A 27,903-nucleotide genomic window follows, 5' to 3' on the forward strand; every position below is an offset into this window, starting at 1 on the left:
ATGAATGGACAGCATAATGGATGACTTTAAAATACATACATAAATAAATAAATTAATAATAATAATAATAATAATAATAATAATAATAATAATAATGTTAATTTTTGAGAAGGAAGGTGGTCCTATTATTTTAATGTCACTTATATAAATATAATGTACATTAATATCATGAAGCATTTGGTTTAGATTTCTGATTGAAATTATTTATAGTGTTTTTATAAAATATGTAATACACTTGCAGTTCTGACAAGAAGTGGGTAAATGTAGCTATGATCCAGCAATAATAATTGACAGACAAATAGCCAATGGTAGTTCTTTATTTAACATCCCTTTTCAATACTGTAACAATTACTATTTACAGGATGCGAATTAACGGGGTGGATGGGGGATTCCCCCCCCCCCCCCCGTTGGATCGTTATCCCCTTCTCATAAATTCATATTAACATCCCTGCCAGAGATAACTTCTATCCCCCCTCACAAAATATAATTGTTTTAATAAAAGTATATTTTATAAAGTACAGTATAAAGTAAGCAAAGAAAATAATATTGTTGTATTATCATCACCGGCAAGCTGACAACAATCAATAACTTAGGAATTACACATCTTATCTTAAGCCTGCTCATGGATATAATTATTATTATAATCAAAATGCAAGACAAGCACTTCAGTGCAACCAAGCGTTGAGCTGTATCGAATGAGGATAATAATAATTTTATGTATGGTATTCTCTATCTAGGGTTCTATCCCCCCTCATCTGAAATCTTAATTCGCACCCTAATTATTTAGAAGGAAAGATATGGTTACATTGCTAACGAACTAGGAGTGCATTGGCAATGGCAGAGGAAGCCAATTTACTCGAGCATGCTCCACTGTCATTTTGTTGAGAACAAAGTTCACAAGATCTACCAAGGATGGGACTTCGGTTTCCTTTGTTAATAAGTCATCAGTGGACTAATTGAATTAAGGTTACATATATATATATATATATATATATATATATATATATATATGTATGTGTGTGTGTGTACTGTATATTAATAGATAGTCTGAGGACAGGTATCAGTCAAGAAAGAACAATACAGACGAGTTTCGTTGAAGTAAGAGAATACAAAGTAATTTACCTGCAAGGGTACGGATATAGACCCTTGTTGTTCTGAGCACTGTAGGGTGAGTACTTGTCGAGGATCCAGATCATGATGCCTGTCACTGTAAGGGCACCTACGATACTCAGCCATACCTCGAGACGCAACACTGTCATGAACTTGAAGAGTGAAGTCTTGCGAACAGGCTTCCTGATTACTGCCAGAAAAATGTTACACAATAAGCTTTCATACTGCCAATACATTAGTAAAATTTATTGATTTATAGCGTGTTCCAAAATGATTGCTCAAATTTTTAATATGTTTTATTTCGAAAAGTGTGTAAGCTCTAGGAATGGAGTCTCAATAGACAGCTAGTATCTCCTAGTTTAGATATGGTTATATGCATATGCGCTGGATGTTGTAGGAAAGTTGTGTCATAGTTAGAACATGGCAATATTGAAACCTCAGACAGCTTTTTTGTGTATTGAATTTCGCAGTTCATCGTTCTGTTGTGACTACAGGAAGAGCAAGATGGTGCACCACCTCACTTCCATCATGTGCGTGAGTACATCAATGAGCAACTCCCTCAATGCACTTCCAAGGAGCAGAACTTGATGAGGTGGTCTCTTTACTCACCTAACCCAACTTCTTTTGATTTTTTCCTGTGGAGGTAAATGAAGGACAATGTCTACAATCCTCCTTCGGCTAATAACCTGCAAGAACTATGGTATCACATCACAGCTATGGTGCAGACGATAGATGGTGACATCCTGTACAGTGTGTGGGAGTAATTGAATATCGCCTAGATATATGCTGTGTGACCAGAGGTTCATATTTCGAGAACTTGTAAATACTAATATCAAACAAAACTTGGAGAGATTACCTCTCTATTGGAGCTTATTGAGTTGCTGCAGCTTTAATAGTTACAAAGATAAAGCATTATAAAATGGGAGCAATCACTCTGGAATATGGTGAATAATGCCTCCAGGTGCATTTCAACTAAGAACTTTCTGAACTTCTTAGTTTAACAGAAATCTTAGATGAATGCAATGGAAAGTAAAATTCTTTACTGTGGATGATAAGATGGTATTCTAAGATGACAAGAAGCAGAAATGAATGGCCAATGAATGTGATTCTGGTGCCGTAAATTGGGGTTACTTTGAACACAGAGGAAACTTTGAACATTTTTTCAGAAAATCATATTTAGGTTTCTACATGCTGCACTTGTTATAGATGGAGATAAATTTGGTATGAGAATGATTTTTATGATAATTTACCTCCATCTATAACAAATGCAGCATGTAGAAACCTAAATATGATTTTCTGAAAAAATGTTCAAAGTTTCCTCTGTGTTCAAAGTAACCCCAGTTTACCATTGAGGTAAAAGATTTTTTCAATACCGTAAATGTATTTCATGAGAATCATGACTTCATTTTCCTTTCGAAAGAAGTCATGTTAATATTTTATAGTCTTTAAAAGTCTGTCATCATTGGTGAGGTTTGAACCCATAAATCTCAGGCATGATAGTCAGCATGGCTACCATTGAAGTATCGAAGTATCAAGGATGATAGATTTTATTGCAGGGTATTAAATGTTATAAATGCAAGGTACTTTTCAGTCAACAATAGAGAAGCATTGAAGGGCTGAAATGACTTATGACTTTTTATAGGAAGTAAAAGTAATAAAACATTTGTATTTAAATGGAATTTGTTTAAAGCATTTATTTTCCAACAGATATATATAAAATTAAATGTCTCTTAGATTCCGATTCGTGTTTTATATTATATGGAACTTTGTTCTGTATCTATTTTCTTTAGCGTAAAATAAATTTTCGGAGCATAACTGTGGTTCTAGATGTAAAACTAATTCTAGGGCTCCAAAGTTTAATGAAAGCATGAGAATTGTAAGTTATACATATTTTTATTTTGTTGTTCTTAGTTACAGTTTCTACAGGTATAGGTGGAATGAATTCTTGGACTGTGAGTTATGCGGAATGATAAAAGTGTGAGATGGTGGATTGTTCTGGTAGTGGACAGCTACGATGGTCAGGTCGGACATGACAAATTTTCATTCACAGATCCGAACTTCAACAGTCTATATCATCTTGTTTTCATTTGACTGCCAACATATGAGTCACCCAGTATCAACCTGTACTTTCTCAAAATTATGAAATAAGGGATTAAAGTTTGTTCAGTGCAGAATTTTGCAGAGAATGTGATAAACTGATCGTTTGAAATAAAACTGAAATTTATGTGTCTTAACTTTAATAATAAAATTAGTAGTAGATTCTAACTACACTAGTTTTTTTGTCTTTTCTGACAAATGAGGTTTTTGGATAAAGTGCAGTTTGATTCTAGGCGGCTCATATGTGATCTTTTCTGAATCCTTGTACCCTCAGCTACCCCTCTTAGCGCATTTCGCTGGTCGCGATGGTATTTTTCTCTGAATTTCTTGGGTATGTTTGACATTTTCACTACTACTCTCACAAACTGCGTCTGGTAACTCTCGTAATTTAACTGATACAAATTGTATTTTTATCTACTTATAGCATTGTCTTTAAGGTACAGAACTAGGTACTGCTCGCTTCCTTATCAAAAGTCACACTGACGCAATCGGCCGTGAATCATGCTGCTGCACTGTACTGAGTTTGCTAACGACGACAATTTTCGTTGCGTCCCCTCGCCCCTCACGCATCTGGTCCGATTGGTTTACATATTGTTAAGAAGCAACAACTGTCCTCTATCTATCTGTAAATAAATAATTAACGTAGCTGTTATAGTTTCCGTGCAGTAAAGTTTTCAAATTTTGCACTTTTGGGACATCCGAAACTCTGTATGTACACGTTCCCCCACACTCGGGGAAGGACGTAGTTCTACGTTAAAAGTGGGGTACGTATTCATTATCAAGTAATTATCCTGTCATACTGCTTGTCATCCAAGTAATGATAAAGTTTTGTTCCTATGGTACCATTCTCATTAAAATAAATGACTTTGTATATGTGAGACTTTACTCAATAATATACTGTATGCAGTATTTACCGATAGAAATTCCGGACTGGTCGAAATATGGCGCCACGAAGTCAATCACTTCTTCTCTTTCTGATGTCATGGTGAGAGGTGCAATCACCATATCTGTTTCCTGAAATCAGTTTATTTGATGTTAATTTTTTAATTAGGCATTCTGTATAAGAAAATAAGTAAGTTATGAAAACTACATAGATTGCTGCCCTCGAATGTGTTTAATTTCAATTGCCTGTGACATACATACATACATACATACATACATACATACATACATACATACATACATACATACATACATACATACATAGTGTTCTGCCCAAGGGCAGATCTTTCACTGCAAACCCAGCATTATCCAATCTTTCCTATTTTCTGACATCCTCTTAATCTCCGTATATGATCCATGTAGTCTGGATGATGATGATATGTGAATTAATGATGGCGAAATGAGTCCGAGGTCCAACGCAGAAAGTTTCACAGCAATTCTGCTCCAACTGCTTGAAGGAAAACCCCGGAAAAGCTCCGAGAAAATCCCGAACCAGGTAACTTGTCCTAACCAGGATTTGAACCTGGGCCCGCTCTTTTCATGGTCATAAGTTACGTTCTGTTACTCCATAGCGGTAGACTAGTCATGCAGACATTTTACACGGTCAAAGTAGGATATCACCCACGACCCCTGCTCATATGTTAATGGAGATTTTGCAAATTAACTAGTAGGACGGCATGTGGATTCTCGTCGGTCCAGATGTGTTGGTTGTGGAGATTGACAAAGTCATTTTTGTTAAATGCCATCAATTGCTAGTACTTTGCTTAGAAATTATGGATATGCGGCGTAGTAATCCTACGACGACGTTCCAAATTGAGTGATGCGTTCAATTCTTGCACAGGTTGCAAATGGAAGGAGTGTAGTAATTGGTCACGTATTGTTCTCCACACAAAGGACTGCGACTTGTGATGAAGTGTGTCTAATTTATTATATATTGTCATGTTCACGGAGAGCGCTCCACAGAATGCAGAATTTCCTGCTAAGATCCTACGGCTTTGCGGCCTACTATAGCTTTGGCCACCACAAGTGCATAGCGACCGATTTTCCTCGGGAGACAGTCTAGTGCCTCTAGTCCTAGTGCCATAAACGTCTTTAAATTTGGGTGTCATCGGACAGGAAAACGTGCGGCGTACGTACGAGCAGAGGAAGCGGAATTTTATCGGTCAATGGCTTTCCCATGTTGCTCTTGTAGCTCGGCGTAGCGCGCTGATCTTCCATCTAAACAGACCGGGTTCGATCCTCGGCCAGGCAGTGACAGAAATTGTGGTGGACAAAGCAAACATTGGAAAGGGTTTTTCTCTGGGTACTCCTGTTTCCCTCTTTCATTTCATCAACACTCTTTACCTCCCCTTAATTTCATATGTATATTTTCAGTAGGCTAATATTAAAAATAGGCTTTGGTGAGGTCTTGGGAGGCAACGTGGATTTCCGGCACTGATATAAGAAAAGGTTAGGGCTCCAGGTTCTGGGGCATATCAGGTACCGGTACTCGTCTGTGGACAGGACCTGGCTCTGTCATGCTGAGACAGGATGGCCCATCTGTCAGCAATGGATTCACAAATGCCATCCAGGTCATCTGTCGAACATGTAGTCATAGCACAGCGGTCGTCAGCTCAGAGCACGCTCGGGCAAGCGTCTCTACTCGCGGATAAGAGACTGCACTATGGTGCACCGTAGCTGCTGGCGGATATGCTCTATACCTCTCTGCCTGCTGCACAACGGTGCATTTGATGTTGCTCCGAATACCCTTTACCTATTTCAGCGAGTGCTGATAACCACTGTCATAGCATATAAAGAGTGCGCAATGGGCCACTGTAAACCTAAGTTCCAAGGCTTGGCTCCCTCATCATATCGACAATGTTTACACACAGCATGTGAATGAGTATCGCGTACTGTATCTCCAGCACTCCGAATGATGCAGGACTGCCATGAAACACCACTACCCTGCAATGTTACCATATCTCGATAAAGAATGGTTCCGGCGTATGGTATTATAAGACTTTCGTTTATTTTTCAGAGTACGTCACCCACCCCGTTATTGTATACAATTCGGATCACTCTATTGGTAAACCACTAGGTTTTTTTTTACTTTGTTATTAAACGACGCTGTAACAACTACGCGGTTATTTAGCGTCGAAATGTTATGTTTTATTTAACGACGCTCGCAACTGCAGAGGTTATATCAGCGTCGCCGGATGTGCCGGAATTTTGTCCCGCAGGAGTTCTTTTACATGCCAGTAAATCTATTGACATGAGCCTGTCGCATTTAAGCACACTTAAATGCCATCGACCTGGCCCGGGATTGAACCCGCAACCTTGGGCATAGAAGGCCAGTTTAGCGTCGATGGGATCGATGACAGCAAGATGGTATTTGGCGAGAAGAGGAGGATTCGCATAGATTACCTGAAATTTGCCTTACTGCTTAGGAAAACTTAGGAAAAAACTCAACCAGGTAATCAGTACAAGCGGGAATCGAACCCACACCCGAGCGCAACTCCGGATCGGCAGACAAGCAAAACCATTAGGTTAGCTGGCCCTCCGGTAGCAGATATAAAGATAATTCTGGTAGATTTGAACCTCGGGAACATAGTTGTCTACTTCGGGGGAAGGGGGGGGGGAAGGAGGGAGAGCAAGGCATTTCCTGCTCCTTCAACTTATAGAGCCAGCAGCGTCTCTCCCCAAATAATTCGAAGAGAGATTTTGTACTAAAAAATAATTAATTTGTTTGAAAATGAACTAGGACAGAAGCCAAATGTAGTAATTTCAAATCCATAGAGATGGCCAGTTGTCGCAATGAACATGTGTCCCTCCCTTTTTTCCTCCTACATTTGAGATAGGTCAGACATATAATGCGACGATGACTCCACTTCTTTGTTTATGATCCACATTATTTTTTTCAGTTAAGTTCAAATTTTCAACTATTGCGATCGAACAGAAATGGTCGTAAGTATTATTAAGCGTAATAATAATAATAATAATACTAATAATAATAATAATAATAATAATAATAATAATTTTTTGATTAAAGAAAACTTTATTATATAATGATGTACAATACTGTGCTTAAAGGTTTTAAATACTGTGCTATGAAAGCACACAAGAAACATGTATTCGGGTTGCAGTCCTGTGATTGTCCTCTGGCAATAGGTAAAATAAAACGAAAATGTTAAACATCATGTAACATTCATGAATGTCTTTTTGTTTTTTCTTTTTAATCTTCTTATTTGGCGAGGCGGTAAAAGTTGTTCTGGGATGATATGAAGCAGGTCATTTGGATGGTTTCAGTGAGCAATGGAGTCGTATGTAGGAACTGCGCAGGGTGGATTCAACAGTAGGCACGTTCAAGTCTCTGTGTATGTTGCCATTGCTGATGTACACTGACGTTCAAAGATATCTGACCCTACTAATCGATAGTGTTCGATAATTTGTTGGTGTAAGTGTGGGTTATTTAGTTATTACTTCTATGAATAGATGGCGAAGATAATAGACAGTGTTGCCAATTGTGCATAAATATACCCGCATTACGGAATTCAGTTTTTCCATACCGCTCTACTGCTTTTAAAACAGCACTAGGTTTAGCTGAAAACTGCTGATATTGTCAATTATGAGAATAATTTATGCTTAATCTACATAACCATTTTTCCTGACACTTTTTTAACCGTCCCAATAATGGGGTCACCTGTTGAGAACTAGCGGAACTATTTCAAAATTTGTGAATTTATTGTCTCTCTGGCTCTGACTTATCTCGTGGTTAGAAAGTTCGCTTACACATCACAAAATAGGTCAGATTTGAACGTCAGTGTACCAGGGTGCATCCACGATTAGTCGAAGAACCCGGTTCTGTATTGCCTGAATTCGTCAGATTTGGGAATATAATAATAATAATAATAATAATAATAATAATAATAATAATAATAATAATAATAATAATAATACGATATTAATAATTTACATTAATTCGACTGCATTTTTGTCTAATATCAGTTAACAAATTATTATTAATGTTCAACATTTTTCATAATTACATTTGTTTAGAAATTTAAAAGTAATCGTTAGCAATATGCAGTTTCAGTGATCGGTTTTTTTATGATTATCGTAGGGGAAAAGGGGCTTTTTAAGTGATCAGCAATTGCGATGTAATTGTTGTTAATAATGGATAAATTCTTAATAAACAGAACTGTTCAAAATAAAATGAAACAGAATGATAAATTGGGTTGTAGCAGTGGCAGTAAAACTAATAGCTCATGTTCATCATTGCTACAAAGATCAACGAAGAGTGAGCAAAATAATGAAAGTGAAAATGTAATGTAATTTTCAACCATCTTGGGTAAAACAATTTCTATGGGTGCTGTATGAAAAATCGGACGATGTTATTTTCTGAAAAAATACGTAACGACATTTTGGAGAAACAGCAATTAAAGTTTTATCAGGCATTTTTTAAATTGGATTATTTTACAATGCTAACGGCGAATCACAATATGTCAAGTGCCTGAATATTAAAATAATATTTTACAACGCTTTATTCAGGGTCCAGCGCCGAAAATTATCCAGCAATTACTCTTAATGGGTTGAAGGAAAACCCCGAAAAACCTCAACCTCGTGTCCAAACCAGGATTTGAACCCGGGCCACTCATTTCACGGTCAGTCATGGTCCACAGCGGTGTACTCTCAGACTTTAGTGCAGTTTTTCAAAGAAATCGGCGCCTATGGTAGTGAATACAAAATATTTTAATTTTGCGGATAAAATAAAAAAAATTAACTAATTGTTTCCCCTTTTTCTTCATCAATGTGTCATTTATGTTGCAGTTAAGGAAGATCGATCTGCAAACTTTTTGGTTATGAAGTCAATACGCAATCTATTATGTTACAAAGCCGTTGAAGACGATAGAAATACACGTCTTGTATCGTTATTAATATAGCTGGCGTAACTTACCTTGAGCACCATAGATGGCGTTATCAAGCGATTTAATATTAGGGTATATTTTTCATCATAGCAGGCGTAACCACTTCAGTTGAGTGTTTGAGGTGGAGGGAGTGAGTAGTTTAGTAAAATGATGGAAATACAGTGTTTGCATATAATTCTTGTGCTAGTTGCAGTGTGAAAAATGTGGAATTTATCCAAATAGTGCACGATATAAAACAATTAAGACATTATTTAATTAATCGTGCAGTACTTTCAAATAGTTGTGTATGTAATTCATGTGGAAATGTAGATTATACAGACTGCAATAGCAGCCCTTTCAGATATAAAACCATAATGACAAAAAAGTATGTTTTGTGCTCCGCATTTCACAAACTTTCTTTACAAATGCTCGTTCATCGAAGAAATAGTGTATTTATTTGTAACATTTTGGTTGAATAGAGATCAGTGTGGAGTTTTTATTTATGCTGATAACTTACTAGTGAAACGACAGTTGTTGACTAGTTCGTTCTTTAGGAAAGTGTGTATACTCCGTATTCTGGATTTTGGACATTGAAAAAGCTCAGCGCAATTGGGGAAGTAGTTGAAATAGAGGACGCAGAAGTCTATGTATGTAGTTCAACTGTGATGACTGATTAAAGAACAGTGCCTATTTGGAGTCTATGAAGTGTAGCTTTCGATACGGGAGTGCACAACCAAAACATTGAGCGATGCATGGAGAGAGGTCCCTTGCAAGCTGTCGCGTTGTGATCGAAAGAAGGCTCACTGCAGTGACTGACTACAGTACATTTGTATTCAGAAGGCAACGGAGAAATTATATACACCGACACACTAAAGGTGAGTACCCCTGCATGGGCTTTATTATTACCATATACAGTAGTTAACTGGTTGCTTGTTTCCTCATAGTGAAACCATTTTTTTTCCTTGTTAGGACGTAAAAAACTAGCATCGTGCAGTGTTCGGACATGAGAAGAGGAACAAAAATACTAAAAATTTTGCCTTATTTCGTCAGTAGACATCCAATAATACCTGAAAGTGAAACATGTAAACTAAAGTGATTGAACTTTTTAAATATTAGTTTCGAAAGCCATGTACGTAGCGAAATTTGTTGACTGAAGTGAATGAATTTTTCCTTTGATTCAGTTTAGTGTTGATAAGTGACAGGTCATTTTTTGGTGTATACTGGAGCAATGGATGCTGGTGACGATTTATTACGTTGGTAGGAGTATGATCTTGTCCTGCACGTTGTCACAATAATTGTGCATTTCAGTAGCCTACCCATTGCAAGCAGTGTATGAAACTATAGTAAAGCAGATGTTTCAACAAGTTGCAGAACAATGATTTGTTATGAATTCATAATGATTATACATACATACGTATGTTTTTTAGCTATGTATCAAACTATGACCTTAACATACCTTTCAGCCACCGGCGTAGCTCAGACGTTTGCCTGCCAATCCGGAGTTGCGCTCGGGCGCGGGTTCGATTCCCTCTTGGGCTGATTATCTGGTTGTTTTTTCCGAGGTTTTCTCCAACCGTAAGGCGAATGTTAGGCAGTTTATGGCAAATCTTCTGCCTCATCTCGCCAAATATCTCGCTATCACCAATCCCGTCGACGCTACATAACCTCGTAGTTGATACAGCGTCGTTAAATAGCAAATAAAAATAATAATAGTAATAATCTGTCTATTATAGGACTTTCTACAGTACTGTAGTTTTTTCCGTAACCAAAGTATCATGTTGTTCTTTTTTCCTTCATTGTTCCCTATGTAGGTAATGTATCTTGTCTTTTCAGTTGCATATTTCTTCTTACTTCGTTCATTCAAATAATAATAATAATAATAATAATAATAATAATAATAATAATCTTCTTCCGTTCAAGTATTAGGCCAAATGGGTTGCAAAGGATAGTGAAGTGCATTCTATAACCTCTCCTAACCAAATCCCATCCTCAACCTGCCCGTGGTGCAACCTGCTTTTACAGATGAGGCTCTGGGGACCGCGTATTGGCGGTATAACCACAACATCATGGTACAGAGGAAATGCTGTATAGGTGGGAACCCCACCAATTCTACCCCTTCGGGCCGACAACCCTTTGGGCAGTAATTTCATAACTGCTTTCAAATCTCACAATAAGCCTCGGATGAACCGGATTGATGATGATGATGATGATAATAATAATAATAATAATAATAATAATAATAATAATAATAATAATAATAATAATAATAATAATAAATGTATAAGATACCGTGTGATTAATTCCCCAATGGAAAGTAAATAATGTGGAATCATAGTTAATAAAACAAATTAAATACTGTATATTGTAATATTAAGTAGTTTTTACATTAACAGGTTGGATATTTATTTAGAAAGGCGTGTACCATGAAGATGGAAGCATTTATTTTTATGCAATTAATGCATTTATTACACATTCTATTTGTACGTATAATGATATTTTTGGATGAAACTTCAATCCCGCTATGCACCATACACAGCACAGAAAAAAAGTACTTAAATCATTGAAAGTAATCTCAAAATTGTATCACACCACCTCTAAGAGACACGATGTGATCCCTGAACAGATAACAAGTTTGCAATGCTTTTTAATGCTCTGACGCCGACGACCAAGATAATCCGTTTGAAATTTACCGGTCGCTCACCGGCAGTAACACATATGATAAAGGAACTGTACACAGCGGCAAACATAGAATGATGCGAGGTACAGCGATTACGATATTATTGTTGACTATTACACTCTTACTACGTCATATTACTTTTGACCAATAAAACGGTACGAAAGGACGTATTTCAACCAATCATGGCTGCTTATCGCACAATTTTATCGCGTCCCTAGCATTTGTTTAATTTTATCGCGTCCCTAGCATTTGTTTCTTTGTTTGCCAACATTTGAAACTGCGCTGGTCTGGACGTCAAAAAAATAAATATATAAAATTACAAACCACTCCAGTCGATGCACAGTAGTTTCAAATATGACTCGCATTGGCATTCAAGAACAAGAATTAATAAAAATCACTGATTATGCCTATGCATCTTCTGAAATCCGATTTACAAATAAATGAAGACCACCATTCGGAAATCCTGAATAAGTTGAATACACCATGTAGGCCTAAATCAACGAGTTCCACTTCTATTACGCACACGTCCAATATAACATCAATTGAACCACCAACCACATTCAAATTTGAAAATTGTACATTCAATAATTATTCCTTTTAAAATTATTCATTCGGAAATCCTGAATAAGTTCAATACATCATGTAGGCCTAAATCAACGAGTTCACTTCTATTACGCACACGTCCAATATAACATCAATTGAACCGCCAACCACATTCAAATTTGAAAATTGTACATTCAATAATTATTCCTTTTAAAATTATTCATGTTTATTTTTTATGTCATCGTCGTTAATTAAAACTTTTCTAACTCTTGTGTATATTAGTTAGGTTATGTTATAGCTCCTGCTATATGATATTATATTCACGTTTCAGAGATTGTTTAATATTAAGATTTATTGAGAATCATCTGTCAAGTGACGTTGATTACTGGGATTCGGATAATTGAAGTGGAATGTTGCATTTTAATAAAAATGAAACTGAATCAATAAAGCCTTCTTGACTAGTAATATTGCCATCGTGTATAATAGATCGAGAACTTCTCGACCGACGAGAAGGCATTACTCACTACTGCCATCTGACATGCATCTAGCGTAATATTTGTAATGTTGAGATGGTACAATAATACATTTGAAGACAGCTGTATTTTCGTAAGTCAATTAATATTTTATTGTATTGGAGTACTCCGTTACTTCTAATCTTCTAATCGTGTAATAGTCAATTAAATCCCACTCGAGTTTTGATTTTCTCTAGATAAATCAAAACGTCTAGTGAGATTACTGTTGATAAACACGCTGTGGTGCTCGCCCGTTATGGTTCGCTACGTAGTACATATCAGTTAGCTCAATGATGCGGGATACAGAGATTGCGATATTATTATTGATAAACACGCTGTGGTGCTCGCCCGCTATGGTTCGCTACGTAGTACATATCAGTTAGCTCAATGATGCGGGATACAGAGATTGCGATATTATTATTGATAAACACGCTGTGGTGCTCGCCCGTTATGGTTCGCTACGTAGTACATATCAGTTAGCTCAATGATGCGGGATACAGAGATTGCGATATTATTATTGATAAACACGCTGTGGTGCTCGCCCGCTATGGTTCGCTACGTAGTACATATCAACATATCAGTTAGCTCAATATGCGGGATACAGAGATTGCGATATTATTATTGATAAACACGCTGTGGTGCTCGCCCGCTATGGTTCGCTACGTAGTACGTATCAACATATCAGTTAGCTCAATGATGAGGGGTACAGCGATTGCGATATTATTGTTGATAAACACGCTGTGGTGCTCGCCCGTTATGGTTCGCTACGTAGTACGTATCAACATATCAGTTAGCTCAATGATGAGGGGTACAGCGATTGCGATATTATTGTTGATAAACACGCTGTGGTGCTCGCCCGTTATGGTTCGCTACGTAGTACGTATCAACATATCAGTTAGCTCAATGATGAGGGGTACAGCGATTGCGATATTATTATTGATAAACACGCTGTGGTGCTCGCCCGTTGTGGTGCTCGCCCGTTATGGTTCGCTACGTAGTACATATCAACATATCAGTTAGCTCAATGATGCGGGGTACAGCGATTGTGATATTATTATTGATAAACACGTTGTGGTGCTCGCCCGTTATGGTTCGCTACGTAGTACGTATCAACATATCAGTTAGCTCAATGATGCGGGGTACAGCAATTGCGATATTATTGTTGACAAATACGGTGTAGTGCTCGCCCGTTATGGTTCGCTACGTAGTACATATCAACATATCAGTTAGCTCAATGATGCGGGGTACAGCGATTGTGATATTATTGTTGATAAACACGTTGTGGTGCTCGCCCGTTATGGTTCGCTACGTAGTACGTATCAACATATCAGTTAGCTCAATGATGCGGGGTACAGCAATTGCGATATTATTGTTGACAAACACGGTGTAGTGCTCGCCCGTTATGGTTCGCTACGTAGTACATATCAACATATCAGTTAGCTTAATGATGCGGGGTACAGCGATTGTGATATTATTGTTGACAAACACGGTGTAGTGCTCGCCCGTTATGGTTCGCTACGTAGTACATATCAACATATCAGTTAGCTTAATGATGCGGGGTACAGCAATTGCGACATTATTGTTGACAAACACGCTGTGGTGCGCGCCCGTTATGGTTCGCTACGTAGTACATATCAACATATCAGTTAGCTTAATGATGCGGGGTACAGCGATTGTGATATTATTGTTGACAAACACGGTGTAGTGCTCGCCCGTTATGGTTCGCTACGTAGTACATATCAACATATCAGTTAGCTTAATGATGCGGGGTACAGCGATTGTGATATTATTGTTGACAAACACGGTGTAGTGCTCGCCCGTTATGGTTCGCTACGTAGTACATATCAACATATCAGTTAGCTTAATGATGCGGGGTACAGCGATTGTGATATTATTGTTGACAAACACGGTGTAGTGCTCGCCCGTTATGGTTCGCTACGTAGTACATATCAACATATCAGTTAGCTTAATGATGCGGGGTACAGCGATTGTGATATTATTGTTGACAAACACGGTGTAGTGCTCGCCCGTTATGGTTCGCTACGTAGTACATATCAACATATCAGTTAGCTTAATGATGCGGGGTACAGCAATTGCGACATTATTGTTGACAAACACGCTGTGGTGCGCGCCCGTTATGGTTCGCTACGTAGTACATATTAACATATCAGCTCACTCCAGGTGTATCTCTCCATATTAGTAAACAAGCACTGCACTAGGTCAAGACGTGTAACAAAATGTAAAGCCTTACAGAAAAATATCACATTAGAAACAGCTGCTTGTTTAGATGTTTCGTACAACCTCCCTGAGATCTTTGGTTCAATTTTTTTTTTTCGCTGTGTATAGTGGCTGATTTAATAACTATTAATCAGAATGGTTTTACCTTTTGTAAGGATGTGCTTATTTTAAAATTAGAAATGTTAAAATTTATTGTAAATTAACTATGCACTGTATATTAATGACGTAACATAAATCATATTTGTTTGTAATACAGAGTGAATCAAAAGTCTGGAACCATATAAATATCTTCCATATGCTTGATTTTCGATTACTATAGGCGTTACCATTATTTGTAAGATCAAATGCTCTACCAGTGACACATTCGATTCTAGCCCTCAGCTATCTCAAAAGCCGCCATTTTGAATACAACTTTGAAATTTTAAATGGAAAGGGATCGTGGAGGTACTCAAAATCATGTGAAATTTTCTGAGAAAAACAATGGTGCAGTCCATTTTGAGATATCGCTAATCGTTTTCAAGTTATTTAAATATAATTGTCATAATGACACAAACATTAGTTACTGTATCTACAGATATTTTGTAACATGGTACAGTACTAAGGAGGCTTTGGAAAAGGTATTTTTAGGCAATTATGGTAATTAACTTTTCCTGCTTTGCTGTTTGGTTAACCTGTGACAGTTTCAATGCATTGTTCTGTTTATTTGAAGCTATCCTATAACAAATTTCTTGATTTTCGTGATGACATTATCGAAAGGGGAGAGAATTGATATCATTCTTCATTCTGGTACGTTAAGTCACAGAAATGTTGCAGCAGACTGAAGGAACAGTTCCCTGGACATTGGATTGGTCGACGTGGTCCAGTAGAATGGCCTCCAGGTCTCCAGATTTAACACCCCTTGATTTTTTCTTTTGGGGTTATACCCATACAAAGATCTTGGTAGGATGAAGAGAAAATTGAGAATGTGGAACATTTAAAGAACCGTATCATTGAAGCCTGTGCTAAAGTCACCCCAGAAATACTATAACATGTTCTATCCACATTGTCGGACCGTAAAGAAAACAACTATCGCAATGATCATATTTTACATGTTGTACAATATTATAGTAATGTGAAATTTTAATTTTCCTACCAATTTTTTTTCTATTGTTTTATTAAAATTATAGCACATAGCCTATTAACCTGTTGTATCCTATAGGATACTTTGTCAATTTAAGGGTTAATATTTATATTTCAATACCAAATAACTTATTATGAGACTGGAGTTGTATGCACACCACCATGGGAGAAAAGCATAATTTCAAGAAGTATAATTCTTCTAAATTGGTGGTAGTGTAATCAAGTTGGTAGCTGAACTTACCCCCATAGCTAGATCTCCGACCATTCCGTCCCAAGTTCCATTGGGATAGCGTTTACCAAATTCTCCATTTGCTGGTGGAACAATTTCATAATCAAACTTCATGAGCTCGGACAGTCTCTTCAGCAGGTCAATGCAATAGCCTTCCCATACATCATTTCCATCAGCATCCTTTAAAATCTCGTTCGTTTTCGGATCTCTCTTCATGTATGACCATGGAATAGCCTGTAACATTCCAGTTAATTTTAAAGTATACACAGTAATATTTATTATTTATTATTTAATATTGAACTACGATCTGCCTGTGGAGAATATGAATAAAATTTCTTCCAAGTGAATATGTACCATTAAGATGCCATTAAGGTGGAAAGGAACCTATTACTTTAATCCACCATGGTAATAGATCAAGACGATGCGAACAAGTTTTGTTAAATAAACTTTTTTACACGTCCAATAGTTTTGAGAATACGAAATGTAACGTGTTGCAACGCTGCAAAGAGTAAAAGTGCTTCTTGAGATCATTGCTCCGCAGCGAGGGTGATGTAACTGCAATCATCCAATCCGCAAGACTTGCGAAAAGAGAATGTAAACAAAAATGTCTCATCAGGTACGTTTCGATCAAATTAGATGAAAACGTGAAGTATTGAATGACTTAATTACGCAACTTGTTTGGTTTTTAACATTCCTTATTAAGATGTAACCTCTTTAATTCCAAATTTAATAACATGAAACTTATTTAAAATTCACATTATCTGTTGATTTCTTTGCTTTTTACGTAATTACAAAATAGTAAAAAATGTAAATTCTTATAAAAACAAAACTATTTCAATTGAAGATTCCTTTACATTTCATGTAAACTCAAAATGAAATTAAAAATAAATTAATTTAGAAAATAAATTAAGTTTACAGTAATGTTAAGTAATGTGTTAAGTGTAATATACAGTAATTTGATCGAAACGTATCTGATTAGTAGGGAACGAAGTCTGGACATCAGAACATTTCCTATAGGCGGCTACAGGTTTAAGGAACACTGGCTATAAGATGACGTTATTTGCTTACTTTACTTCACTTCTAGTGAAGGAAGGTAGGCTACTCTGAAGATGTATTAAAATGACGCGAATAAAATCTTGCCTGTGTTTGTGAGAGAGTTCGGAGATGATTATTTTTCAGCCAAGGACGAAAATATGTTGTGTGAAGTGTACAAGGTAGATCTTCTTCTACTTCAAGGTTAGGCTATAAACCTGTGCCGACTCAAAGCATATCCCTCCGTCTGGTCATGGGGCGTCCAAGGTAGATATAGAAGTTAATAAGCGTTATGGTTTATAAAAACATTGTGGCTCTAAAAGACACATCAAACATCTGAAATTGTTTATTGATTCGACTTCGGATCAGTCCACTTTTTATTATGAAGTGTCTGATGTTCACATGTGCGAATATTCTGTTCCATAAGCTTGAGAATCAACATTTTAAACACTTCATCTAGAAAATTGCCGACTATAACAACCACGCGTACACAATACTTACCCTCGTGTTATGAAGTATCTTTAAATTCTTTATGATCGTCTGTTGGTAACAATGCAAAGGTTAAACTAAAGCTGAATAATGTTCTTAAAAAAATCCTGTATATTCCAAACTCTGTAAAGTGCAATATGGACTAAATAGTGAACAGGCACAAGATGAACACAGCATTATAATGAATAAAAACTATTTCAGATTAAAATTAAACTTTTGAAACATAATGGCAATGTAATACAGACGTAAGATGTAAGTCCGTTATATTTGATAGTCTCATAGACTTGACAATATTCATTTTAGAAAACATCTGTACGTATGCTATACGTAGATCTGTACAGTTCTAATAAGCTGCCAGCGAAACTATGAACAAAATCCATTATTATAGCGAAAAACATTCGTTTTCGATAACGCACTTCTTTGCCTTATCGTTAGTCTTGATTCTGCTAGTCAGACAATAGTAATATGCGTTACAAGAGCGGTATGTTGAAGTTTTCATGTTCGAGGAAAAGTTTGAAAAAGCGAAACGTAGTTGAGCTTTTTTAATTTTTGAGAATTGAAAGAAAACATACCGCTCGTGTATCGTACATTATTTTGTGCGAAGATCGTTTATTACATACCTGAAAGAGGAATTTCTAATTAGTTGCATTGAAATCTCCATCTTGGTTTCTGTTCAATGACGGCAATTTTGGAAAACAAAAATATCTATCTTCAACATTGTTGTTTTAAAATGTTTTCTGTGTTTATTATACTCCAGCAGGCCGTGATATACGTCTGTCTTTTTTCCCCCCCGTCTATAGATGCGAACTTAAAACAAACGGCTTCCTTAATGTTACATGCATCACGAATGCAGTAACTTTAGTGGAGTTGTAGAGTTTACTTAATTTTTGCAAATATTTAAAAACAATAATTAACAGTGCAATTTAGGTGAAATTGCAGTGGTAAGTTTCCAATTTATAATTATTACTATATTGAACATCTCTAAATATAACATGTTAAAAGCCTAAAGCAGTAAAATCAATATGTCACTTAAGCGGTAAGAAGAGGGAAATTGTTATGTGTGTTCGGTTGGGAATACTGAATGTGGAATTTTAGACTTACCGCTGGTTGGTTTTGTGCGGAAACCAAGCAAATACGCACGATCTCGCACAAAAATAATTGTTTTGGACGATAGACTGATGCTGACGTAGAATTTCTTTTGTAAGTTAATAGATGGAAGAGGGGAAAAGCACGGAATGAAGGGAGAGCTCGTATTGAGGTACTTCTCTCCATATTTGCTATTCTTGCCCATGTTCTTGCCTTCTGCTTTATGCAAGGCTAGTGGAAGTAAACACAACGCTTAGGGGAGAGAGAGAGAGAGAGAGAGAGAGGGGGGGGAAGAGTTAATGGAAGATACAGGTGGAAAAGTAAGGGGAGAGGGAGATTATAGAAATGATCAATATGATTAATTACTGAGTTTCCTTCAAACATTGTATCGTGAAACCTTATGCATTTTAGCGTCAATACCAAAGTAAGTTAGAAGCTATTTTATTTTTTCTTTCCTCGTTTATTTATTCTATTTGCTTGTTTCTTTTTTATTTTTAATCAGGGATGTAGTTCTGGTCTCGCGGACTCCGGCGGCGCCAAGGCACTATTTTTCGAGACCGGACGACGCCAGAGCACTTCTCTGATTTTCATATTGCATTTTGCATTTATAAAAGTCATATTTCATTCATATGTAAATAATTTTTCACAGTGAAGTCTACTCTTCAGACCTGAAAATCTCTTTATCTTTGCTATCAGTAACTTTTTTAGTTAATTATTTAATAACGCTGTATCAATTAGTCTACTATTTAGCGTCGATGAGATTGATGATAGCGAGATGGTATTTGACGAGATGAGGCCGAGGATTCGCCTTTGATTACCTGACATTCGCCGTACTGTTGAGGAAAACACAGGAAAAAACCGAACCAGGTAGTCAACCTAAGCGGGATAAGGAAGTTGCTCTAGTGTTGTTTTCAATATGGCTATATCAACCATCTGTTTCTGTTCAAACAGAATGGCTTATGCTTCGAAATTCCAGAGCCAGGGCACTTTTTATTTTAGAAATACACTACTGCTTTAATAGTATGGTTCTAGCTCTATTGATTAGTCGGATGTGATGCCCAGGCTTCGAGACTTGGGACCCGATACAATAAGTTTACTGTGCATGTACTATAGGTTGTTGACTCGCTTGCAGGTAGTGAAAGGTAGAGATGTGGTGAGGTACCAACGTTGCTATTTAGAATAGAGTACGGTAGTATGGGGGAACACACACATATGTAGACTATATTCTGAAAGTAAATATACATTATACAATGACAATGTCAAAAGAATGTGAAAAGCATTTATTCTTCTGTCTTTTATAAGCATTTGTGTTTAATTATACACAGTGTTAATGGTGGAAATAAACATGTAGCAATTTTAATTTCTTTATTTATCTTATTGGTCGTCTTTAAGAAGTGCAGTTACAGTACCGAATTGCAATGTACTACAAGATACATTTTCAGTGTCTTAAACGTAAAATGTTTTTCGGTTATCTGCCAAACACAGTTTGTACTGTGAAAAGCTGCGCTATACGTCGCATGACGTGATAGGAGCAAAAAAAGAAACCTAACATCATTGCAGTCTCTAAGAGACAGTCCTTTATTCTCGGATGACTCTGTGCACTAATTTGTTGTTTACATTACACAATGTTCCATATCCGTTATTTTTACATAAAATTGATTTCCACTTCTGTTTTACACGTTCAGTAACCGGTGTACTTGGTGTCTGATTAAATCTCTGTGTTATTTCCTCAATTAATTTGAGGGCTTCCGGCATCTCTTGCTCTGACTTTTCTAACCGTGTAATAGTTTCAGAAACAGTTTAAAAATGGGTTTGTATAAAAACCAAATTATTTGTCAGAACCTTCAAATCCGAGCGTTTTCCTTTGCATATTTGTTGGCATCCATTCTACAGTACCACCACCCACTGTACGCTTTACCACTATACTAAGTGCTCCGTTATGCGCATTTCCTAGTTAACTGCTGTATTGGGTCCGAAGTCTCGAAACATGATGCTTCTAACGTGGATCATAAGATATTTATAGAAAGGTGCAATAAAAGGCGGATCCAGGGAGGGGCTAAGAAGAGCTTTAGTCGGTATGACAACAGTTATATTTAAGTTTACGGAGTTGTACTGTATTGTATTGTATTTATTAACATTCCATGGTATTCATACATTGCTTTACAGCTAGAATATGGAACAAGTAAAAAAACTTAATACTATTATAAAGTCTTAATTTATAGTCACAGTCTAGATGAAATATATATACAGACGAGATTTACAATATAGTCCACTAGTACAACACATAGTTTTAGTATCAATTTCATGAAGTGTTATTGAATGTCATGAATTCACCTACAGAATAGAAGGCGTAAGAAATTAGGTATTTCTTTAATTTGGCCCTAAATAACCTTATGTCCCTAAATAACCATATGTTATTTTGCTTAGATGAAATTAAACCCTTTAGTTTTAATTGTGCCTTACATACGTACGCCACTGTACGTCAGCAAAGCGTTCGCTATGGGTGAGCGTACACTCGAATACTAACTAGTGCAGTCATTTCCAACTGGACAACCTGTGACGTCGGAGTGCGTTTACCCTCTCGGACCAGAGCTAGTAGAGCACGTGAGGGAGGGTAATGCTGTTTCTCCGCTGTTTCAACATCTCCTTTCCTTCCACTGCTATTCCCTCTACTTTGCTCTTTTTCTATGCTTCCACTCTCAAGGAACTCGAGAACTGAGACATGTGACGTCACAGAGTCAGCAGTTTGGAAATACCTGAACTAATGGAATCGTCCTAGAAGCTACAGCTACAGGAACTGGCGAGCGACAATAGTAAAAAAAAAAAAAAAAAGATTATCTCCCCTCTTTAGGGAATCCTGGATCCGCCACTGGGTGGAATGGGAATTGACGGAATGGTGACAGAGAAAATGGTAGTGTACCACGAATTGCACCATAGACATGCAGAATTTGAAACTGGAATTTACACTTGTAATATGTATTAAGTAGAGACCGGATTTTAAAGGGAAAATTTTTCATCGGAAAAAAAAAAAAAAAAAAAAAAAAAAAGGACTTGAAAAAGAACTATATTACTCCCCAAAACACACTTCAGCACATCCATGGATATACATGGCACACACAATCTTACATTTATCTCTTCACAACATAAGGAAAGTGTTGCATTTGATAAAGTCAAAAAGGACTATATTACTTCCTCAAAAGGGTGCTATTTTAATTGAAAACACACTTCAGCACATTCATGGATACACATAGCACACACAAGCTTATATTTATCGCTTCACAACATAAGGAAAGTGTTGTATTTGATCACATTCAACATTTTAATATGTTTCAATATGATTCTGCCTCTTTGAATGCAGAATGTCTTTATAAACAGAAAATGACCGCTCAACATCAACTGAAACTAGAGGTGAAAATTTTCTTTTTATTCTGAACTCTAAATCAGCAGACTTTATTAGTTTTTCAATGTCTGGAATCAGAAGAAGAACGATATTTATTTTCGCTTGCTCAGGAAGTTATAGGCCTATCGGAAAAATATAGAAAAATTATCTAAATGTTTGCGATATTCCGTCAAAAAAAGGTCCAAAATAAGAGATGTCTTTAAAAAGGGGGAAAAAGGGAATATGGATTAAAAAGAGGAAAAAAGGGAAGTCAAAACCACATAATTTGGTCGGTGGAAGATAGTTTTGAACATCGTAATTAATTGTTTCATGTTTCGTGTTGAAATAAAAAAAAGGGATTCCCTTTACAATCCGGTCTCTAGTAATAAGTAATAACATATTAGCAGCACTTCTAGGTCTATCAAAACGGAACTGTCCCCAAACACGAGCTTTGCTCTTTCGGGGTACTTTCATGTAGCGTTTTTTATGTATATGTTATTATGAAATAAAAAAATAAAAAAAAAAAAAATAAAAAAAAAATAAAAAAATAAAAAAAACTTGTTAAATTACTAATAATAATTAAAACAGTAAAGAAAAGGAATACCTTTACGTTAAGATAAACATTACAGATGCAAACCATCTGTCTACAAGTTGCACTAGCTAACGTACCTCTGCAGTTCCAACCCTGAAAAATCGTTTCGTTGGCGCAAGAGTAAGATTAGGCTTCAAGGTTAGTCCTTCATCCATTGTCCATTTGGCTAGTCTGTCTTCGTATGAACTATTAGCTATAGATATCTCCATATCGTTGTGATAATACAAAAGCCATCGTGACTGGTTGAACCCAAGGGCATTATGTTGCTCCAACACCTAGAAATAATTGTTTTAATTGCTTATAATAGAAAATAGACAATTTAATTTTTATCCTTATATGAATAAAATTAATTAGTTACTGTGTGATTTGTTTGTTCAATATCAGATAGGGTTCGACTTAACTTGATATTTGAACTCATATTTTTAAAAATTAATAAATCTTTTACTCTGAAATAAATTACTCACTTTAAATAGCAAGGCAAGTTGAATACATCTGATGTTCAACATCTGGTATAGGTAATACAATATTTTCATAGAGTTTGTTAGGTTAATAAAATCTTCCCTAACTAGGCTACATTAAGGCAATGTATTTGATCGACATTACTATATTTGTAAATTTTCTCTTTTTAAAAGTCTATGGAATGGAAAAAGAAGTAAAATTTAACTATTTTTTTTTGTTCTGATTTGTACAAAAATTATACGCGAAATATTACACAGTTATGATTTATCTTTTGTGTGTGATGATTTATAGGTGGGTCATCAATTTATTTTAATATAATTAATTTCCTTATTGATGAAAATAATTTGATTAATCGAGTGGAATAATTTACTGTAGCTCTTTATAGAAATGAAAATACATACATTTAATCGGAATATTTGTCGAATAATTCAAGTTGGAGAAATGAATAATTTTATTGTAACTTTTAAGTATATGTAATATACACGAACGGAATATTTAAAAATTTAGTAATGCTCTTAATGACAGAAACAGAAAATACTTGAAAATAGTGAAATATTTAATATTTGATAATTAATATTGTTATTCTTACAAGCAAACATTCTGATGGGGGCAGATAAAAAAAATATGTTTATTCTTTCACCGTGTCAATAATGTCGAAGGAAGTGCTTTTAAAAAATTTTGGCCACTCGACTGCAATTGCGAGGGCCGTAAAAAATAAGTTCGCCAGGATCCGTTAACAGAAAGAATACACAGTTTCATTGGAAAAAAAATTATTGGAACAGACACAGCAATTGTTGAGCTATTTTTCAACATATTCCCCACCGGAATTGAGACATTTGTCACATCATGGGATCGAGAGAGGTGCAGATGGCTGTCAAACGCTGTTTCCGAACCCAGGCGGATGACTTCTACGACACAAGGATACAAAAATTGATCCCATGGTATGGCAAATGTCTCAATTCCAGTGGGGGATATGTTGACAAATAGCGCAACAATTGCTGTATTTGTTTGAATAAATCTTTCCATGCAATTGTGATCTTTTTTTTCTGTAAACAGCCGCAGGGAAAATCACTTTCTGGACGGCCTCGTAATTGCGGTCGAGTGGCCAAAATTTGTATAAGCACTTCTTTTGACATAATTAACATTTTTATCTGCCCCCATGAGAATGTTTGCTTGTTAGCTTCAGAATACAGATAAGTAGGCCTATAGGCTAAGTATAATATCTAGATGTGTGAAGCTAAGGTTTCATTATACATATTTTATATTATCCTATAGAATACTTGTTATTCGTACGTGGATGTTTATTACATTTTAAAACAAAATATCGCGTTAATATTTTTTTATCTAATATTTGGGTGTTCGGAAATTTAAGTAGTAGTATACGTACGTGAAATCTCTTCAGAATCTTTATACATAAAAATCAGAGTTACAGGTGTGAACAAGTGTTTGTTTTAGTGAAATTTAATCAAGTCTGTTTTTTTTCTAATTATTTTTATTACGTTGCCTTCGATAATATGATCGTTAAGATTTTTTTTTCAGTAGAACCAAAATTCCAATACTTAAACTCGATTGACGGCGACGACTGTTTGAGATTATATAGATGGGAAGGTAAAACCTGAATCAAACTTTGATGTGCGCGGTAGTCTATTATGAGATAATCTCCTCTGTAGCGGCCGGTGAAAGGTGGGAAGTGCCTTTTCTCTGCGCTTGTTTGGCCCAGATCTAATCTTTTCAGTTGTACAAACATTCAGCATTGTTTTCTACAAGTTAGAATTTAATACGAAGGTCCCTTAATCTTAGATTTGTGGTGAGTAAAATAATTCCTAGTTGCTAATCTAGTTGCTCGTTTAAATAAACTCATTTCTGAATTACAGTATTAAAGAAGTTAAAACACTTATTGGTACGAATATTTACTAATTTTACCTGAGACATTGTGTCGTAAAACTTATCCCTTGTGGTGTTATCGGCCGTCTTTGCATCAATATTTTGACAGTCTCCCCAGTCTTTCGTTGGTATTGTCAGATCCGAGCCACCCTTCTTCATTTCCACTAACAGGTCGCTCAGGAACATCATCACTTCTTTCATGTAGGTCGGAAGTATCTGCCAAAAGCACCGTTATTTACATTAAAGTAATGTTAATAACGAACTTACTCTAGAATAACTGGATTGAAATAGAAACATGTTAACAATCTTGAAAAATTACGTACGTAACAGGTATCTTTGTTGAGGTACCGTAAAATGGATTTTAGTACCTTGAGGTGACTTTGATCATTACACTCAAGTTAAATAATCCCGCCATTATGAATAAGTGAATGTATAGTCCCGTCGCTCTTATTTCCGGCAGCCAATCACGTTACAGGTCGGCTACATTTAAACGTGTGCGTCTTGTGATTCGCTGCTGATGACGTTATGCACTTCCTAAGGCTCGATAAATACTTAACATAATCACCCGCCATTTTGGCTCTTTCGTTGACGTTCGCAGAAAGCACACGAGGACGTTATTTGCCACTCAATTATTTGCTCAATTACAGTGCGTTTGATTTATTATCATAGGAGCTACCACATGATCATGTTTAACGGTGCGGCAAATAGATTGCTCGCCTGGTAGCTCGGCAACGAAAGAAAAAAATTGCGAACGATACTATCTACCTAGACTTTATAGAGCCTTTACTTCCTAAGGCGTAGGCAAAGAGGAGGAGTCATGCCGGAAATAACAGCGATTGTAACTCTGAGAAGGATTTCCTGGCTTCATAGTTGATAGTTAAAAGCAGCTAGCGGGAATTATGGATTAGCATGTTCTGTTTCCATTGTTCGTGACGGAATAAATATTGGCATACGTTATTTTCTGCATCATGTTAATTGAGTTGAAAGTTGTGAGTAATTTCATTTTGTTATTTAAATATTGATTCGTGCCTATTATTTTATAAAGTGATATTTGTTCCAGAAGTACTAATAACTGCATTTCTTCAGAAATGTAAACATAACGTGTAATTGCAATTGGTGTGAAATTGATCTCTTTTATATTTCACTCTCTTTTAGCTTGGCGAGATGGGCAGCAAGTATAAAAGAAAAACGTGTAATAGGAAATACAAATATTATTCTTAAGACACTCTTGAGGAAGTTCTTACCAAAATTGCCATCAGAGCACTGTCAATTCAGGCAACCCAAAACAGTCCAAATTAGTTTCGGCACGCTTTATAATAAATTCAAAGGTTTTCATACACAGAAACCAGGTGGCCAAAACCATATTAACAGATGTAGAAGAAAAATGCAAAATACGTGTAATTGTAAAGTGTAATGATTGGGGTTTTCCGATTAGTATGTTGGATCTTCGCATAGGCCTATTTATAAAACCTTATTTAGATGCATAAGGACGAAACTGCCTTTCTTTGAAAGATTAATCAGAAGGAGAAAATGAAGCATTTACACTTGAAGATGGAACATAAATTCAAGCTGGAAAATTTGTATTAATAAGAAGTCCAGAAAAAGTCAGGCGTACAGATATGTTTGTAAATTACTTCAGATTGTGAATACCACAAGTGATGTGAAAATAAATGTTTTCAAATCATTTTGAATTAATTATTCTTTCACAGCAGTTGACGATGATGTGTCCATTGTAAATGTGAGAGATTTTATAAATGTGTTTCCAGATCCTGTTGCTGAAAAAATGGTACCAAACAGAAAAAAATGCATATTTTCAGTAATTTTCACTACAGTGTTATAATTATTGTTAAGTGATAAGGAAATGACATTAGTTACTTATTGTGGACATTAATCTGCGCATACCAATTCTTTACATCTGGTGTTCCCTAGGCATTCTCTCCATATATCGCAACCATTATACAATGGATTTAAGCAGGTATATGTGCTTCTGCAGTCAAAATACGAATTACAGCACGCTGTTCATTTTTGGACACTTCCATCTTGCATAATTCGCGTTTATTTTTCCATTTTTTTTCGGAACAATAATAGTTATGCCTACCAATAGAAAGTCTACAACTCTTGTTGCCAATTTACCTAAAGCGAATTCCGGACGATACTCTTGTTACACATAATAAGACTCGGCCGACTTTCATTTGAACTGACTATAATATATTATATATGTCAACATAACATAAGCTGCTGCCAGGAAGTCAAAAGAAAGATAGCAATGGCAAAGGAAACAATTAATATAAAAAGGAGCATTTTTTGCGGATATTTGGAAAATGAACTAAGGAAGAGACTAGTGAAATGCTTTGTGTGGAGTGTGGTATTGTATGGGTTATAAATATGAACATTACGGCGAAGTGAATAGGAACAACTGGGAGAATTTTAAATGTGGATATGGAGAAGAATGGAGCGTGTGAAATGGAAAGACAGAATAAGAAATGAAGCTGAGCTAGAAAGAGTGGGTGAAGAACGAATGATGGTGAAACTAATCACGAAGAGAAAAATAAATTGGTTGGATCACTATCTAAGAAGAAACTACCTACTGAAGGATATACTGGAAGGAATGGCGAACAGGGAACAATTTCGG

At 36.1% G+C, this 27,903-nt stretch overlaps 1 protein-coding gene across 1 annotated transcript in view; it reads right to left on the reverse strand.

Moving 5' to 3' along the window:
* Positions 1-27,903, reverse strand: part of LOC138710832 (glutamate receptor ionotropic, kainate 3-like) — a 79,823-nt gene that overhangs the window by 12,637 nt on the left and 39,283 nt on the right. The window contains exons 6-10 of the mRNA XM_069841977.1: positions 25,311-25,487; positions 23,006-23,203; positions 16,363-16,584; positions 4,122-4,221; positions 1,123-1,300 (exon numbers count right to left, since the gene is read on the reverse strand). Of these exons, the coding sequence (XP_069698078.1) occupies positions 1,123-1,300; positions 4,122-4,221; positions 16,363-16,584; positions 23,006-23,203; positions 25,311-25,487 (875 nt within the window). The remainder of the gene's footprint in view (positions 1-1,122; positions 1,301-4,121; positions 4,222-16,362; positions 16,585-23,005; positions 23,204-25,310; positions 25,488-27,903) is intronic.

Source organism: Periplaneta americana, chromosome 12 (genome assembly GCF_040183065.1).
Source record: "Periplaneta americana isolate PAMFEO1 chromosome 12, P.americana_PAMFEO1_priV1, whole genome shotgun sequence".
Classification (NCBI taxonomy): domain Eukaryota; kingdom Metazoa; phylum Arthropoda; class Insecta; order Blattodea; family Blattidae; genus Periplaneta; species Periplaneta americana.